The 19,223-nt window shown below is 42.9% G+C and overlaps 1 protein-coding gene across 1 annotated transcript; it reads left to right on the forward strand.

Moving 5' to 3' along the window:
* Nucleotides 1–12,329: 12,329 nt before the first annotated feature.
* Nucleotides 12,330–17,257, forward strand: LOC307002811 (extracellular calcium-sensing receptor-like). Its single transcript, XM_079620742.1, has 6 exons — nucleotides 12,330–13,054; nucleotides 13,278–13,569; nucleotides 13,705–14,532; nucleotides 14,668–14,895; nucleotides 15,072–15,195; nucleotides 15,282–17,257. The coding sequence occupies exons 1-6, from the start codon at nucleotides 12,834–12,836 to the stop codon at nucleotides 16,193–16,195; spliced, it is 2,607 nt and encodes an 868-aa protein (XP_079476868.1). The 5' UTR covers nucleotides 12,330–12,833; the 3' UTR covers nucleotides 16,196–17,257.
* Nucleotides 17,258–19,223: the final 1,966 nt, after the last annotated feature.

The following is a 19,223-nucleotide window of genomic DNA, read 5'->3' on the forward strand; positions in this document are numbered from 1 at the left end:
AATATGAATGCATTTGATCTGATTTAACTGTAGTATAAAAGGTATGAGATGCATCATGTGAATGCTTGGCTAAAGAGATGCGTCTTTAATCTAGTTTTAAACTGGGAGAGCGAGTCTGAACCTCGGACAATATCAGGAAGGCTATTCCAGAGTTTAGGAGCTAGATGTGAAAATGCCCTCCCTCCTTTAGTGGACTTAGTTATCCTAGGTACGACCAGAAGCCTCGAATTTAGCGATCTTAAAGAGCGCGATGGATTATATGGCGATAGAAGATCTCTTAAATACACAGGAGCTAAACCATTTAGGGCTTTATAAGTCAGTAACAATACTTTGTAATTGATACGGAACTTAATAGGTAACCAGTGTAGAGATGATAAAATTGGTGTTATATGATCATATTTTCTTGACCTAGTAAGAACTCTAGCGGCTGCATTTTGGACTAACTGTAGCTTGTTTACGGAGGATGCAGGACAACCAGCTAATAAAGCATTACAGTAATCTAGTCTCGAGGTCATGAATGCATGAACTAACTTTTCTGCATCAGAAACTGATAGCATATTACGTAGCTTAGCAATGTTTCTAAGGTGGAAAAAGGCTGTTCTTGTGACATTTGAAATATGATTTTCAAAAGACAAGTTGCGGTCTAGTATAACACCCAGGTCTTTTACTGTAGAGGATAAAGTAACAGGACGTCCATCTAGATTAAGGTTGTATTGTAAGAGGTTTTGTGGGCAGTTTTTTGGACCAATCAGTAATACCTCCGTTTTATCTGAATTTAATAGAAGAAAATTACACGTCATCCAATATTTTATATCTTTAACACACTCTGTCATTTTAGATAATTTAGTGTTATCATCTGGTCTTGATGAAATATATAATTGAGTGTCATCAGCATAACAGTGGAAACTTATTCCATGTTTTTTTATAATATTACCAAGTGGCAGCATATAAATTGAGAATAGCAGGGGGCCTAATACAGATCCCTGCGGCACTCCATAATTTACTGACGTTATCTTTGATTTTTCCCCATTTAAGTGAACAAAATGGTAACGGTCTGATAGGTACGATCTAAACCAGCTTAATGCCTGTCCCTGAACACCAGTGTAATTTTGAAGTCGATCTAAGAGTATTTTATGATCTATAGTGTCAAACGCAGCACTAAGATCGAGTAAAACTAGTATTGAGATACAGCCTTGGTCAGAAGCTAAAAGTAAATCATTTATAATTTTAACCAGCGCAGTTTCTGTGCTATGATGTGGCCTGAATCCAGACTGAAACTTTTCATAGATATCGTTTTCTTGCAAGAAAGAGCACAGTTGAGCGGACACAACTTTTTCTAGTATTTTAGACATAAATGGAAGATTTGAAATGGGTCTGTAATTTTCTAGGTTATTTGGATCTAATTGTGGTTTTGTCACATTGTTAATGTGTTTTCTGTTGTTTCCATGGACTTTTAGGTTGTTTTTCTCATTCAGTGTTTTTCTTCATCTCTGTCGTCATTTTCATTAGTTCATTTTCGTCACCTGTTTAGTTAATTAGTCATTGTTAATCATCATCATCATCACCTGTCGTCACTCGTTGTCATCTGTGTATTTAAGTTCCTGTCTTTCACCCTTCAGTTGTCGGTCAATGCTTATGCTTATGTTTGTGTTTGTTTATGTTACGTTGTATGGAGAGTGTTACCCTTGCCTGTACCAGTTTTGTTTAAGTTTTATTATAGTAAAAGTTTGATTTGGAGAATTCTGCCTTTGCCATTCTTCACCCGCACCTGACCCGTGACAGATTGACCGACCAAAAAGTAATGGAGGAGGACGGTATGGAGGCATTTCTGTTTAATCAGAATGGGAGTTCTTTGGAGGAGTTTGTGGAAGTTTACCTTCATCTTCATCAGGATGTTTACTGGGAGGAGGAGTTTTTGAAGCAACGGTTCTGGAGAGGACTTGATGATCCACTAGCCCAGATATTGCTGCTCAGGGACTTAGATAGACCTTTTATTGAGTTTATGGACAGAGCACTTTGGGTGTGTGGTTCCTCACTCACTGTGGGAGACATCCAGCCAGATCTTCGCGTCCAGCCAGATCTTCGCGTCCAGCCAGATCTTGAGCCCGCTGACCCTGCGCCAGAGCCCTCGTCGCTGCCCAGCACAGAGCCCTCATCGCTGCCCAGCACAGAGCCCTCATCGCTGCCCAGCACAGAGCTTCCTGCACCGCTGGTCCCGTCCAGCCCAGAGCTTCCTGCACCGCTGGTCCCGTCCAGCCCAGAGCTTCCTGCACCGCTGGTCCCGTCCAGCCCAGAGCTTCCTGCACCGCTGGTCCCGTCCAGCCCAGAGCTTCCTGCACCGCTGGTCCCGTCCAGCCCAGAGCTTCCTGCACCGCTGGTCCCGTCCAGCCCAGAGCTTCCTGCACCGCTGGTCCCGTCCAGCCCAGAGCTTCCTGCACCGCTGGTCCCGTCCAGCCCTGAGCTTCCTGCACCGCTGGTCCCGTCCAGCCCAGAGCTTCCTGCACCGCTGGTCCCGTCCAGCCCAGAGCTTCCTGCACCGCTGGTCCCGTCCAGTCCAGAGCTTCCTGCACCGCTGGTTCCGTCCAGTCCAGAGCTTCCTGTACCGCTGGTCCCGTCCAGCCCAGAGCTTCCTGCACCGCTGGTCCCGTCCAGCCCAGAGCTTCCTGCACCGCTGGTCCCGTCCAGCCCTGAGCTTCCTGCACCGCTGGTCCCGTCCAGCCCAGAGCTTCCTGCACCACTGGTCCCGTCCAGCCCAGAGCTTCCTGCACCGCTGGTCCCGTCCAGCCCAGAGCTTCCTGCACCGCTGGTCCCGTCCAGCCCAGGGCCTTCGCCACTGGTCCCGTTCAGCCCAGAGCCTTCGCCGCTGGTCCCGTCCAGCCCAGGACCGCCTTCGCCGCTGGTCCCGGTCAGCTCAGAGTCCTCTTCGCCGCGGGTCCAGTCCAGTGCTGATCTCCCCAAGAAAATTTTGGGGGGGGGCAATAAGTCCTCTGAGGGGATCGTGGAGGCCCTGCCGACACGGTCGCCATGGCCGCCCGAAGGGTCCTCACCGCCATGGCCGCCCGAAGGGTCCTCACCGCCATGGCCGCCCGAAGGGTCCTCACCGCCATGGCCGCCCGAAGGGTCCTCACCGCCATGGCCGCCCGAAGGGTCCTCACCGCCATGGCCGCCCGAAGGGTCCTCACCGCCATGGCCGCCCGAAGGGTCCTCACCGCCATGGCCGCCCGAAGGGTCCTCACCGCCATGGCCGCCCGAAGGGTCCTCACCGCCGTGGCCGCCCGAAGGGTCCTCACCACCATGGACGCCTGAGGGTCCGTCTGCTCCGCCATGGCCACGCCCTCATCCTGCTCCGCCCTGGCCACCTGCACGTCCTGCTCCGCCCTGGAGGCTTCCTGCTCCAGATCGGCCACCTGTTCATCAGCCTCCAGGGCGCCCACCCTCCCACCCCTTTGGATGTTTTACGGCGCGAGGACACGCCTGGGGGGAGGGGGGGGTTCTGTCACATTGTTAATGTGTTTTCTGTTGTTTCCATGGACTTTTAGGTTGTTTTTCTCATTCAGTGTTTTTCTTCATCTCTGTCGTCATTTTCATTAGTTCATTTTCGTCACCTGTTTAGTTAATTAGTCATTGTTAATCATCATCATCATCACCTGTCGTCACTCGTTGTCATCTGTGTATTTAAGTTCCTGTCTTTCACCCTTCAGTTGTCGGTCAATGCTTATGCTTATGTTTGTGTTTGTTTATGTTACGTTGTATGGAGAGTGTTACCCTTGCCTGTACCAGTTTTGTTTAAGTTTTATTATAGTAAAAGTTTGATTTGGAGAATTCTGCCTTTGCCATTCTTCACCCGCACCTGACCCGTGACAGGTTTCTTAATAAGAGGTTTTATAACTGCCAGCTTGAATGTTTTTGGAACATGTCCTAAAGATAGAGACGAGTTAATAATATTGAGAAGAGGCTCTTCCACTACAGGTAACACTTCTTTCAGTAGTTTAGTGGGTATTGGATCTAATAAACATGTTGTTGGTTTAGATGCAGTGATAAGTTTATTTAGCTCTTCCTGTCCTATAGTTGTAAAGCGCTGTAGTTGTTCTTGAGGGGCGATAATTGAGGCTGAATCATAAGACGCTGTCAAAGATTGTACATTTACAATTGTGTTTCTGATGCTTTCTATTTTCTCAGTGAAGAAATTCATGAAATCATTACTATTAAAATGTAACGGAATATTTTTTTCAGGTGATGTCTGTTTATTTGTTAATCTAGCCACAGTGTTAAATAAAAACCTTGGATTGTTTTGGTTATTTTCTATTAGTTTGCGGAGATGCTCAGCCCTGGCTGCTTTTAGAGCCTTTTTATAACGTGACATACTGTCTTTCCACGCAATTCTAAAGACCTCTAAATTTGTTTGTTTCCATTTGCGCTCTAAGTTACGAGTTTCTCTCTTGATAACATGCGTAGCACTGTTGTACCATGGTGCTTTAGTTTTCTCTCTAAACTTTTTTAATCTAATTGGTGCAACAATTTCTAATGTACTAGAGAAAATGGTGCTCATACTGCTAGTCATTTCCTCTAGCTCATCTGTTCTCAGTTTGTTTGGGTTCACTGAGAAGCTGAGATAGATCAGGTAAGCTATTCAAGAATCTATCTATAGTAGTTTATCAGTTAATGGCATTGGCTGCTGAGTTTAAATATCAACTAGCCTACATTTCCATAGGTTTGATGACTGGACAATGACATCCTGTGAGAATTGCAGCAGAAGCTGCACATTTCAGTTTGCAGAATGAACACATTTAGTTAATAGGACAGTTTACAGGTAATTAGTGACAAATGTGTAATATGCTGTAGTGGACATTACCATATTCTGAGATGGCTTTCCAAGTCACAGATGGGAATGTCCTTCTCACACCTCAAACATCTCTCCATTACAGCTGATTTCTGACATTCAAGATATGACATTGAATATATCATAGTAATTAATAATATTTAAAACAAATAAATGGAACATTGGCTTACCTCCTCCACAGGCAGACAAAGACTAAGTGCCCGCTGTAATGGGATTATATACAGAGGTGCCCTCTTGATGTCCACAAATCGTCGTAGGTACTCTATACTGTATCCTGATGCCGGAATAGGGACCTTATTGAGCCTCTTGGCTCGGTCACTCTTTGCAAGTGTGTAACCACCAGCTTCACTGAGTGGTGGGTAAGTTTTGTATAAATGTTCTGTGAGATAGGCGTGATCACCCATGTTGCTCAGAAAGATTATTATCTTCTTTCCTATACCACACTGTTCAAAAACACGAGCCTCCTCAGGATTTGGCACATTATCAGGCTCTGGAAGGCACACAAATACATGTGTCCAGGGTACCTCCCTTTTTGTCTTACGGGATATGCCTCTCCATCCTCCAAAAGGTAAATTGTTTGGTCTGAAAAGGCGAGTAAGTTTGGGTTGAATCTCATCATCTCTGTTGGTGTTTAGCGAAAGCCAAGCAGAGGAGGATGGCCTGGATGCAGAGGGCGGGCCAGAGGACGATGAGTGGTATGGAAGCAATGGCACAGAGGAGGATGGCCTGGATGTAGAGGGCGGGCCAGAGGATGATGAGTGGTATGGGAGCAATGGCACAGAGGAGGATGGCCTGGATGCAGAGGGCGGGCCAGAGGACGATGAGTGGTATGGGAGCAATGGCACAGAGGAGGATGGCCTGGATGCAGAGGGCGGGCCAGAGGATGGTGAGTGGTATGGAAGCAATGGCCATGTAAACTGAAATGCCTACAGGCATAGCAAAAGGTAGAGTCTTCACTTATGGAGTATTCTAACCAGGGGTGGACTGCATATCACTGCATGCACTCTGCATACCAAGCTCCTGTTTCGGTCTCCTTGGAGTGTCTTGGGGAAATTGAGTTGAGGTTACGCTGGAGCTTCACCCCTGGACATGGAAATGTCTGTAAAACACCAAAGAATTCCATTAGTATCAGCTTTTAACATAAATGCTACCCACTTCCAACGACATTTTGTTCTTTTGCTGTTAATGACAGTCTAAACATGCTGTCATTAACATTTTACAGATTTAATAATAATCTAAAAAATCTATAAAAAAATTATAAAATAAAAAAATAATATATATATATATATATATATATTTTTTATATGACCAGCCTTAAAATTATTTTTGTTTGCCATAACCTGACCAACCCTGTCCCATTCTTCAGCTACTGATAACCACATACCTGGAGGCAGTGTTGCCAGATTGGGCGGTTTTGAATTTGATTGTGCGGGTAAAAAAGGGTTTGGGCGGGTGGACAAAATTTGGGCTGGTTTGGGGTCAGTTCGGCGGTTTTCAAACATCTACATTTTAAAGTATAATTGGTTAAAAAACTAAACTAAAATGTGCATGTAGTGCATAAAATCGGTCATCATGACATTACAACACACACACACGCTGCGCAGAGTCAGCTGGCGTTGGTGTTGACGTCACCGGCGAGCACGCACTTTCAGCCAATCAACGAGGGATCAGCAGGAAGACGCGATTTAGCGCGATAACTTGTAGCTGAGCTGTATATTCAAGTGATCGCTAATGCCAAAGTGACATGCAGTAAATTGCATCTACAGTAAAAATTTAGATAGTGAGCAAGTCTATAAACGTACACATGTGGGGGTTGATGACTTGATGGTGAATAACTGAGAGGAGAGCAGTTTAATTACTTGAATTGAAACTGAATATGGGACGACTCAAGAGTCATTTCCATGGTCATGTCATGTGCACACTAGCCTAACCAGTCATCTGACATTTTTACACCGTCCAGACTGCATGCACTCTTGTCCCTGAAAGCTGCTGAAAAAGGTTTGAATCAACGATGAATCAGTTTTGACTGCTAAATTCTGCGTTATGTTCTGCAATGTGTTCTTCCGAGGGCTAAAGTCATTGTTCATTTCTTGATTGCCATTTTGACAGTGTCCACCTGGACATTTAAAGTCATATTTGCTTATTCTCCTTAATTATTGCCCTGGTTTGATGCGTTTTCCTTGGAAATTTGTTTATTTTTAATTTTTAATTTAATTTACCATCGTTATTTTGTTTTAAGGAGATACAAATTGTGCTTATCAACCTTGAATGACATGGCCATACAATTATATCACATTATTTTGGTAGTAAAATTTTGGGCGGTTTTTTCTTGGAGTGGGCGGGTTTTGGTGAGCTGTTGGGCTGGAAATCACCGTCCCAATCTGGCAACACTGCCTGGAGGGCAGACTTGTTTATCATGCTTGCCTGCTGCTTCATTCAGTTTTATTTGTTCTCTTCTCCCAGAATCACTCTCCTTCTCCTGCTCTGTCTCCGACAACTCATCATCTGCTGAACATTCACTGGCTCCTTCCCTTTCTGCACCTGCTCTGCTTTCTCCACTAGCTCCTTCTGTTTCCCTGACATCTCTTTCTAGGACATTCTCTGTCATGCTTGTTGCTGCTTGCGGATCTCTGGTGCATGTGCTGGCAAAAAAGCATGGATTTTCCTGTCTCCCCCTGAGGCACTTATCCTTTTCATTGTCATCTTTAAAGAAAAGTTTTACATAACATTAACTATAGACTGCTTTTATTTCAATTTTAAGTGTAAACTAACAACAGTCTGTTATCTATGACTTAGGGCTAAGCTACACCAGGCACGTAACTGAAGTGTCCTGTTCGCTTTGCGTCTGCTGCAACAATTAGCTTCCACTATAATCAATGGAAGTAGCTAGGATACACCAGATGTGATAGCGGTGCGTACATTCGGAAAAAATAGACCATTCGTCTAAAATGGATTTCACGCGTCGCGAACGGAACACTTCAGTTACGTGCCTGGTGTAGCTTACCCCTAAGTGACACATTGGAATTGACTTAAGCTAACTAGCTAGCGCTAGCTCTCTAGCCAGAGATAATCATACAAGTTTGCAAAAATAACATCAGTAGGCCCAATAATGATCTTATCATTTCAATTATGCTTTCAGTTTCAAGTATCACCAACTTACGCACCTGTTAGTTACAGTGGCATCCATGGTTAGCTGCTAGTCTCCATTAAGAGCTGTCAGAATGCAGCCACGTTATGCAGGCACGTAATGTCTTGCACTGTTGATGGGGGCGTGACCCAACATGTTGCTAATATGGGGCTTGTAGCGTAAGTGACAAATGACTTGATAAAAAAATAATAATGCATACATTTCAGCTTCCTTTAGAACGTTTCTGTTCAGGAGTTTTTTTTTTATTAAATTTATTTTCCCCTCAGACTGGGGGGGCGGCAGAGGGGCCGAGCCTTGACCAGTGGTGGCAGTGGCCCCCCCTGGCCACCACATAGCTCCGCCCCTGCATGTAACGCAAAACCAGCAACAACAAAGACCAATAACCTATGCCATACATATAATTCAAAACCAGCAACAACACACAAAGACCAATAAGCCATACATATAACGCAAAACCCGCAACAACAAAGACCAATAGCCTATGTCATACATATAACGCAAAACCAGCAACAACACACAAAGACCAATAAGCCATAAGCCTACATATAACGCAAATAGTGTGCAACGCGAGTGTGCCCAAAATGTCAACAATATTAAAGTTTATGCAGGAAGCATTAAGCATTCATGACAGCACTTTTCCAAATAATCACATTTCAGCTCCTCAAATTACCACTTTCTTATGTGCGTAAAACACAAACAAATGAAATATCCGCAAGCACATTATATCATCAGCAGGTTTAAACAACGACTAAAGAGCAAATAAAGCTTAACTTACCTTTCAGAAGCTCGCACGGCGGACCTTCATCGCAGCAAAGGTCTTAAATCGTCTCGGTTACTAACGTAACCTCGGTTCCCTGAGATGAGGGAACGAGTGTTGCGTAAGCCAGCTTACGCAACACGAGAGTACTCTCGAAAGGGAACGTCTCGGTTACTAACGTAACCTCGGTTCCCTGAGATGAGGGAACGAGTGTTAGGTAAGCCAGCTTACGCAACACGAGAGTATTCTCGAAAGGGAACTGCATCCTTTATTTCGATTCTCTGTGCCAGTTCATGTTCTATGGAGATTGTCGCCAGTCCATTAAGTCTGTCGTGTTTCATTGTACTACGAAGGTATTTTTTATTAGTTTCAACTTTGAGAAACTGCGTTCTCCTGAAGCCACTGTAACAGGAAGGGTGAGAAGCACTCGTAATGCCACAAAAGCATTGGAAAAAACTGATTCCATCCTGTTATCACATGTGAACTTGAGGGCGTCTAAGGGTTTAGTTCCAGTTGGTAGACGTCTGCTCAAAGCAGTCAACTCCGCAAAAAGCTCTTGTCCATCAACATCTCTGGAGTCGCCGTGTGTCAGGGCTTTTTTCAGCGCTGTACATTAAACCAAAAGTTATAAACCTCCTGGATAGTTGAAAAGAAGTCGACTGCCTGCAGAACGTCAGTAGCGTTTTTCTCCTTGATGGATGCAATGTCATACAACACCCCAAATATGTTCCCGTGCTGCTGGAGTAGAGAAAAACGCTCTTCAAAATTGAAGAAAAACACTTTGTAATCCTGTTGTGGATCCATCACTGCCTTATCCTCTCCTTCATAGGGAAAAAATGTTTCCTCTTTCGTGGACGCACTGCACTTTGTGGAGGAAAGCAGGCCTCTTTTTCCAAATCCTCCGCCAATACTCTTGCATTGGACAGCACTCTCTCAAAACTGCTGTCTGTGCGATAGGAAGCACCAGGAATCGTTTTGTCAAGTTCAGCTGTGCCACTGCACAAGGTACATCAAGACTCTTTGTCTGTAGTATTTGGCTGGTCACATTTATCTCATATAAAATGACATGTGCCGGTTAGACTTTCATCTTCTGCCACTGACAGCAGCGCATCATATACATCCCCCAACTGGTGTCGGATGGGTTTGAGTCCATCAACCTGTCTTTCCCATCTCGTGTCACTTAAAGGCTTGACTGTGAGGCCACGCTCACCTATGTGCTGTTTTAACACGTCCCAGCGAGAGGTGGAAGCAGAGAAAAAGTTATAAACCTCCTGGATAGTTGAAAAGAAGTCAATTGCCTGCAGACAACATGCGGCTGCATCATTAACTACCAAGTTAAGAGAGTAGGCGCTGCAAGGCACATAAAATTCCCTTGGGTTTATGTCTAGCACTCTTTTTTGCACACCACTATGCTTACCTCTCATGTTTGATCCATTATCGTAGCCTTGACCTCTCATGTCCATAATAAGTCCAATATGTCCAATATCCGGCTAAGTTTCTTAATAAGGACCTCAGTCATGCCGGCTCCTGTACAATCAGTTATCGCCGTGAATTCCAAGAAATGTTCTCTGATATCCACACTTCCTCCTTGTGTTGTAACAAAACGTACAATCACGGTCATCTGTTCTCTTCAGCTTACATCGGGAGTACAGTCTAAAATGATAGAAAAGTATTTAGCTTACCTCAGCATCGTGATAATTGCCAGCTGAATCTGGGATGCTAGCATTGCTATGATTTCATTTTGAATATCTTTGCCTAAATAGTGAACGTGTGTTTCTTTTGAAGTCTCTCCTAATGTGTTCAGCCATAACGCTGTCAAAAAGACCTACGTATCTTCTCCACTAGTTTCAGGAAAGTGCCATTGTTATGCTTAAATAATCTATCTGTGCTACCACAGAATGGTAGGTTTTGCATAGCCATTACTCTGATGAGACTAATAAACCGCTTTAACACATTTTGCCAGTGTATTGTCTCGGCAGCACGTTTCTGCTGATTTTGTGCATCTATGGTGTTTTGTGAGACCAATCTTATGTCCAACTCTTTCCATTTATGAAACCTTTCAATATTTTCAGTTGATTTTTCATGGTTGCTAAGGATGCTTGACAAATTCTTCCAGTCTTTAACACCATCTCTTCCAAGAGCTGATTCTCTTACGAGAGTACTCTCGTGTTGCGTAAGATAGCTTACCCTACGGGAAAATCCCTTTTCTCGAGAATACTAAAGCCAAAAATTATCCTTAATTTTGTATTATTTTAAAATGCATATTGCTGCAGCGAGCAGACCTAGGCGAGGCAGCTCGCACGCCTATTGGCTGCTCTGCAGCAACTTACTGCAACCTATCGGCACTGGTGCCCTCAGTTGTCACGGCCCGCCAGAATGGGCGTGGCTTATGCTTTTATAAGCCAGATCACGATAGGATGCACTTTGATTTTTCATCTCTTCAGCGAAGTGTTCACTTCACATTGCTGGATCTCTGGAATAAGCCTGCGCCGTTGAAAAGGCACTGCAGCGGGACGAGCCATCTACATCGCAGAGCCAAGTGTCTGAGAAAGCCGGGCGTCTTCTCGCCCGCCTTTAGTCGCCATTCCTGCTGCGCTATCTGGTGCCCATAACCTTTAAACTCTGGTGACAGACTGGTTTCAGTCTGGCATGAGTTTGGGGAGTGGTATCGAGGAGGAAAGTGATCTCGACAACTTGGGTTGGGGGGCCCTTTACGAGGGCAGGCCCGTCTCTGGCCTTTGGTCAAGCCCAGAGAGGTGCCTACACATAAACTGTCTGGAGATGAGAGCTGTCGCCCTAGCTCTTAGAGCTTTTCTCCCATACCTAAAGGGCCACCATGTCCTGGTCCGTACGGACAACATGGCAGTGGTGTCCTACATAAAAAGTCCTACAAGGCGGCCTCAGGTCTTACAACCTACACGCCATGGCCAGGAGCCTCATTCTGTGGGCTCAGCACAACCTGCGCTCGCTGAGAGCGGTACACGTGCCAGGCATCCTGAACCGGGTGCAGACATGCTGTCCAGAGACAATGTTCCCCCAAGGGAATGGTCTCTTCACCCACACACGATTCAGTTGATATGGAGTACCTTCGGCAGAGGTCGACCTCTTCGCCTCTTCTGATTGGTTCCTGCGCCTGAGCCGCCTTGCCATAGGTTTGGACAGTTGCCGCAGCACAGCCAATGACCGCGCCCGCGCTCATATGTGTCTGCTGTGCAGCTACACTGCGTTTTGAAAAAATTGCTTCAGTATTCTTGAGAAAAGGAGTTTTCCCATAGCGTATGCTACGCAATACTAGTAACCGAGTAGTTTCTTTTTCTTGAACCTTAATTAGCAGATAATTAATAGTAGTTCTTCAGGAGGTATGGCAGAATTAATTAGTTATCAATTAACTAACTGTTACTTAACACAATCATAAAATTATATTACATACTGATTAGTTAACACATCTTCCTTAGTAGTTAACAGTGGTGAAGAAGTAGTTAATGAAGAATTACCTAATAGATCTTCAATAATTCCTTATTAGTTATGCAGTAAGTAAGATACAGTATTCTAAAGTGTTACTATAAATTCTTTATACCTTAGCATTAGCATTTGTCACTGAATGATTTTGTTGAGGCAGTCTTCTTTTTTCTTTTTCACTTTTTTTGCTCAGCAAAAGTCAAATGCAAGACTGACATCTAGAGGACATTCTAAGGAAACACACGGTCAAGGAAACATGGACAAGTAGATATAATATCATGTATATTATATTCCTAAGCTATAAAACACTTTTTGTCACCTCAGCATATCTAAATAATCATTCACAACCTTCCTGGGTAGCAAATCACTGTGAATGCATAAAGTATTCACTATTCCATAAGTACTGTTTTATTGTCCCCTGCCCCACCCCTGTTAAAGAACTGGTTCTATCATAAAAAAGTCCCAAAGTTGTAATTACTTCATATAGATTAGGAAAAAACAGTGATAGGAGGGTAATATCATGATTTCCAGAGACACCCACTTAACATCGCCTGATCTTTTAAAGCAACACCCACACAAGCTTCATCATAAATTAGTGAGCTGAGTGGTTGAATGGCTCAGAAATTGAGATGAGTTTCACTCTGTACATCTGCCTGTATCTGTCCTTTAACTTTACTTTGTCAGCTTCAATATTTAAATCAGGCACATGTCAGCTTCAAGGGCACTTCAGGTTGAATGGAATGTTCAAGGATGGAGATGTTATATTTGGAGGCCTGTTCGAGGTTGACTTCCTCACAGTGTTCCCGGAGCTGAGCTTCAGAACAGAGCCAGAACCACCTTACTGTGAGCAGTGAGTCTAGAGTGGATAAGGACAGCAATACAAGGCTGGAAAAAAAGAGAACAATTTATTAAAACAAGAAAAATATACTTCAATGTTTATTTATTTATTTTTGCAAAACATCTTGAATACAATGTTAATTTCCATTGTGAATTTGATAATTGATTTATTGTTATTTGTACTGCTAATACCCTTCCAGGATAGTTAAATATCAACATTCTCTTGCTTTTCATAGATTTGATATGGAAAGCTTCCAGCAGGCACAGACCATGGCTTTTGCAATAGATGAGGTCAATAAAAATCCAAACTTGCTTCCTAACATCACTCTTGGTTACCATGTTTATGACAACTGTGTGATGCTAGGAATGGCGTTCCGGGCTGCCATATCCCTGGCTAGTGGGACAGAGGAGTCCTTCTCAAATCTAAACTGCACTGGCCCACCACCAGTGATTGGAATCGTGGGGGATTCAAGTTCAACTGCTTCCATTGCAATTTCCAGTATCCTTGGGCTGTTTCGAGTACCTATAGTAAGATTGAATTAAAAAAAAAAAATCTTGTCTGTTTTTGTATGAGACATTTTTTTTTTTCGTAAGTACTGATAATTTTTTGTTAATTGTCACTATTTTTCTGTTTTATCTTCTTCTGTCTTTCTCTCTAATTAGGTTAGTCACTACGCCACCTGCTCCTGTTTGAGTGACAGGAAAAAGTACCCCTCTTTCTTCAGAACTATTCCCAGTGATGCCTTCCAGGTGCGGGCTATGGTTCAGATTTTAAAATATTTTGGATGGACCTGGGTTGGTCTCGTCTACAGTGATGATGACTATGGCATATATGCTGCTCAGTTCTTCCAGCAGGAAATGCAGCGGTTTGGTGGCTGTATTGCTTTTTCTGAAATCCTTCCCCATGATAACAACCTCAGAGATATTCAGCATATAACAACAGTGATTCAGGCATCTACAGCTAGAGTGGTGGTAGTTTTTTCCACTCCATCCTTTTTGATACCTTTGTTGGATGATGTGGTGTCGCAGAACATAACAGGCAGACAGTGGATTGCAAGTGAAGCTTGGGCCACCTCTCTTGTACACCACTCTCCACGTTTACTACCCTTTCTAAGAGGAACTCTGGGGATCGCCATCAGGCGTGGAGAGATCCAGGGACTTCATGAATTTCTGCTACGTCTCCATCCCAGCAATGATCCAAAAAATAATATGTTGAGGATCTTCTGGGAGAAAATGTTCAGGTGTACTTTTGAAACTGGGAGTAAAGAGAGAGATGGAGAGCAGGTGAAAAAGGTCTGTACAGGACAGGAGGATCTAAGCACCACAAACACACCATACACAGATGTTTCAGAGCTGAGGGCCACTTATAATGTTTATAAGGCAGTTTATGCCCTGGCACATGCGCTTCATGACCTGATGCAGTGTGAGGAGGGTAGAGGACCATTCAGTGGGAACAGATGTGCTGACAAAACAAACCTGAAACCCTGGCAGGTACGACGTACATGTATAGTGCAGATTATCTCCAGGAATATACAAGAGCTGATGTGGAAAAGCAAAATATATGTGCTAAATTAATAATAAATTCAAATAAACATATAACACCTGTTCTGTCTACAAACTGTACAGCTGGTTCACTACCTACAGAAAGTGAATTACACTACAGGCTTTGGGGATCATGTGTCATTTGAGAAGAATGGAGATGCTCTGGCTATCTATGATGTGTTGAACTGGCAGCCAAGCTTTGATGGGTCAATAAGGGTAAAAGCTGTTGGTGTGGTAAATGAAGGGGCAGCAACAGGGATGGTGCTCAAACTGGATGAAGATGCATTATATTGGAACTTTGAGCCAAAAAAGGTAACTAACATTGCAATGTTAATGTCACCCCTTTTGCAGATACAGTATATAACCTATAAATAGTCTAAGGTTTTAAAAGACAAATAAGAATGAAGTAATGGAAAGGTCAAGCTTGTCATTATGTAAAAGAGATGCCAGACAAACACATGACTAACAACAGATGATGTCTCTTTCAGACCCCAAGGTCTGTGTGCAGTGAGAGCTGCCCCCCAGGAACCAGACGAGCCACGAGGAAGGGCTTTCCTGTTTGCTGTTTTGATTGCCTTCCATGCAGAGATGGAGAGATTTCTAATACAACAGGTGAGGTGATTATATTTGGCAATTTTTTTAATAATTTAAAAGTTACTCTAAAATCCCTCACCTTCTGTCTTTTTCTTAAATCACAGATGCAAATGAGTGCACAGTATGTCCAGATGAGTTCTGGTCCAATACAGATAAGGATCAGTGTGTCCCCAAAGAAGTTGAGTTTCTGTCTTACGAGGAACCTCTGGGCATCTCTCTGACCACTGCTTCCCTGATTGGAACCTGCTTCTGCGCTCTTGTGATGGTCATCTTTGCTAATCACCGTAACACTCCAATAGTACGCGCCAACAATTCAGAGCTCAGCTTCCTGCTGCTGTTGTCACTCAAACTGTGTTTCCTGTGCGCACTACTGTTCATTGGTCAGCCGCAGTTATGGACATGTCTGTTAAGACATGCTGTGTTTGGCATAAGCTTTGTCCTGTGCATCTCCAGCATCCTGGTCAAGACTATGGTGGTCATAGCTGTGTTTAATTCCTCTCGACCAGAGGGCCAAGACACGTTAAAATGGTTTGGAGTAGCTCAACAAAGATGCACAGTTCTGGTCTTAACTGCCATCCAGGTTGTGATATGTGCAGTCTGGCTATCAACTGCCTCTCCAACACCCCATAAAAACAACCAGTATATCCACTCTAAAATAGTATATGAATGTGCTATAGGCTCCGTGGCTGGTTTTTCTATGTTGTTGGCATATATTGGACTGTTGGCAGCGGTAAGCTTTCTTCTAGCCTTCCTGGCGAGAAATCTTCCCGATAATTTTAATGAAGCAAAGTTCATCACTTTCAGCATGTTGATCTTCTGTGCTGTGTGGGTTGCATTTGTTCCAGCATATGTGAGCTCACCAGGGAAATATGCAGTAGCTGTGGAGATATTTGCCATTTTAGCTTCTAGTTTTGGACTACTGGTGGCCATATTTGCCCCAAAGTGCTACATCATCCTTTTACATCCAGAGAGAAACACTAAAAAAGCCATCATGGGAAGAGATTTACAAAAGAATTAATTTTTTATTAACCCCCAAGCCGTATTCTTACAGCCCTTAATTCCGTGTTCGTGGACAAATCTGGGCACAGAGGTCTCAGGTGTGATCCAAAAAATGTTTTTTAATACATGTTATATCACCGTCTTCGATAAAATAAAATCTATCAATTTATGGTGGGGGTTTTTTAGGAGTATTTTTGAATTAATTTACCTCTAAAAGTACCACCTTTCTATGTAAAGTATGCTTATTTTTATTATGTATTTAATATTTCTTTAACTTCAGTAAAATAAATCATTCCAGTAAGTTCAGACAGCCAAAACCTAAAAATGTGGCGATATCTGGTGTCTAATTTTGGTATTAAATTAACAAAAAAAGCCATAATATCAATAGCCACTAGATGGCTGTACTACTCCATGGCTGCATATAGGCTGAATCAGAGCCATAGAGAGAAAGAGTTGCGACACTCCCATAGACCTCCGTTGTAAAAAATGGCGGCGCTTTTAACTGCCTACTTCCGGGATTTGAAGATCGGATTAGTTCCAAACACTGTCATTTGGGCGTTGAACCCCATTCACTTACATTGCTGCGCTAAGTTGTTCCAGAGGTAACTTGCTGAAATATCGACCTCTTTTGAATTGTCAACTGTCTATATTGTTTCAGAGGCCCTTTGCGATGCTTATACTGGTCTTCATTTGTACATGCACAGTCTAATATTTTATATTTTATCTTGGTTGTTTCAACCTATTTTCTAGCATTGCCTGCTTGCTAGTTAGCGCGACTTCGCCAGCTGTGAAGGTAGCATCTAATTAGTTCGGTAATCAATCGCTACCACCTTTATAGCAACTATTATTTAATTGAATTTTTGGGATATACTAACTTTTCATTTGTTGTCTTGAGTGAAGCGGCTTGTGAGAACAATGCTGGACCTCTAGGATTGTTATGGCCATCACCAGTCATGTCTGTTTCATGGATCACCTGCCCCTGGTTTTTGTTTTTCCTGTTCACACACACTCACACAAGCACACATTTTTGTTGTCTGTCATTGTTTAATAAAAAATATTTTATTTGAAAATCTTCATTTGTATCAGCCATGCTTAATTGATGTCTCAATAGCTGTAACAGAAGTTACAAGTGTTTTGTTAGTTAAGGTAGGCTAATGGCTGAATCGGAATTTATAAGCAAAATCACGGGAATCAATAGCCTAATACAGCCCAGTTGTGCTAAAATAAATATCATGAGACGTCCATCATCAGATGAATGATATGGAAAAGTTAAGTTAGAGCCGCTAAAGCCAGTGCTACTACTACCCATGCGAACATGAACACCAAGCTTTTCCCTCCAAAAATATAGCCTAAAACTTAACTAAGTAATATACAGTACCTCGTTGCCTCTCCAAATGCAAAACTGACATTAACAAAATGCAATAACAGCTGAAAAAGTACTTGGGTGTGTGTTTTATTTTATATTTTCCGTTCAATAATGCAATCGCTGCTGTCTGTCCCATAGAAGAACATGACAGCCAGCGTATGTTTTGGAACTATTGGGGCTTACATGAACCATGTGACAGCCATAGCGGCGACATCAAAGAGTGTCGCAACTCTTTCTCTCTATGGCTCTGGGCTGAACTGTATAAACAACTGTTAAAATGAATTTAACCTCTTAAGTTTTTGAAATGTATATAAAGAAACATCTGTGTTAGGTGAGACTATACAAAGATGCCAAAATATGTATTATATTAATATATATATAATTAATCAGTAGTAGGCCTAGATGATTTATTATTTATTTCAAACAAAAAGCATCAAATTTCAATAACTCAAAAAAAACGAATGGGTATCAAACAGGTAAGAATAAACAACAATAAAGTAAAAAATAAAAAAGTAAGTGTTAGGTAAGAATAAACCGGTAAGAACAAACAATAATCATAGTTATAATGTGTACATGCACTTGTGTGTCTGTGTGTGCGCGTGCACAGGTGGTTGATTGGAACATTAAAAAAAAAGGTCAGTCATTGGCTCATTCAGTTATTTGTTTTTGTATGTGTGAGTGACTTTTTTTTTTTTTTAAGCATGTGTTTGTGTGTGTGTGTGTGTGTGTGTGTGTGTGAGTGAGTGAGAGAGAGAGAGAGAGAGAGAGAGAGAGAGAGAGAGAGAGAGAGAGAGAGAGAGAGGGAGGAGGTAGATCCATGTTAAGCCGCGTTTCCACCGAAATTACCCGGAACAATTTGTCCCAGGAACTTTTTTCCCAGGAACTTTTTTTGCCCCAGACCGGTTGCTTTCTGCGTTTACACTGCGGTCTAAAGTACCGGGAAGATTATAAACTGCGCGCGTCTGCTCCTCCCAGTCTGCGACGGACAGTAATCAGTTTTGAGCGCCACAGACATTTTTAATAAGTATGGAGGAGATTCAAACTGTGCTGCAGTTGTGTGTGATGTATTGCGGACATTGAATGAGATGGCTAGGACGAACGCGCAGAAAATTTCCTGTTACAATACGCTTAATAAAGCCTGAACCTCGTTGTCGGTCCAGTCCAGCTGTGTTTTTTTTTTATTATTATTAAATTCCATATTTGCAGACAGACAACTCTTAATGCATGAAGCCACGAACCGCAATAGATTTTTTACAATCCCGGTTAAAATAGAATGCTGCGTGGAGTCCTCCAGTCAAAATGCGGCGTAAACACAACCAATCAGCATGTTCAGCACACAAGTCCCACCCCCGAAAGTTCCTGAACTTTTAAAAAGTACTACCTCGCCAGCAGGGACTTTCGGAGGGGGAAATATTTACCCGGAACTTCATTTAGACCCTGGTTCCTGCGGTGTAAACACACCGACTACCACCCCAAAGTTCCTAGTTCCTGGGGAAAGTTCCCGTGGTGGAAACGCGGCTATAGTCATTTTACATAATTGTCTTTTTGTTTGTTTGCTTATTTGTTATTCTTGAGAAATATCTGAGAGTGTCAGTGTGAGCAGTTGAGAGCAGATATGTCTAAATGTCAATAAATAACAAGATTTCTAAATAGAACAGACATGTAATAACATTGCAATACT

The sequence above is a fragment of the Phoxinus phoxinus genome, assembly GCF_949152265.1.
Source record: "Phoxinus phoxinus genome assembly, chromosome: 8".
NCBI classification, from domain to species: Eukaryota; Metazoa; Chordata; class Actinopteri; order Cypriniformes; family Leuciscidae; genus Phoxinus; species Phoxinus phoxinus.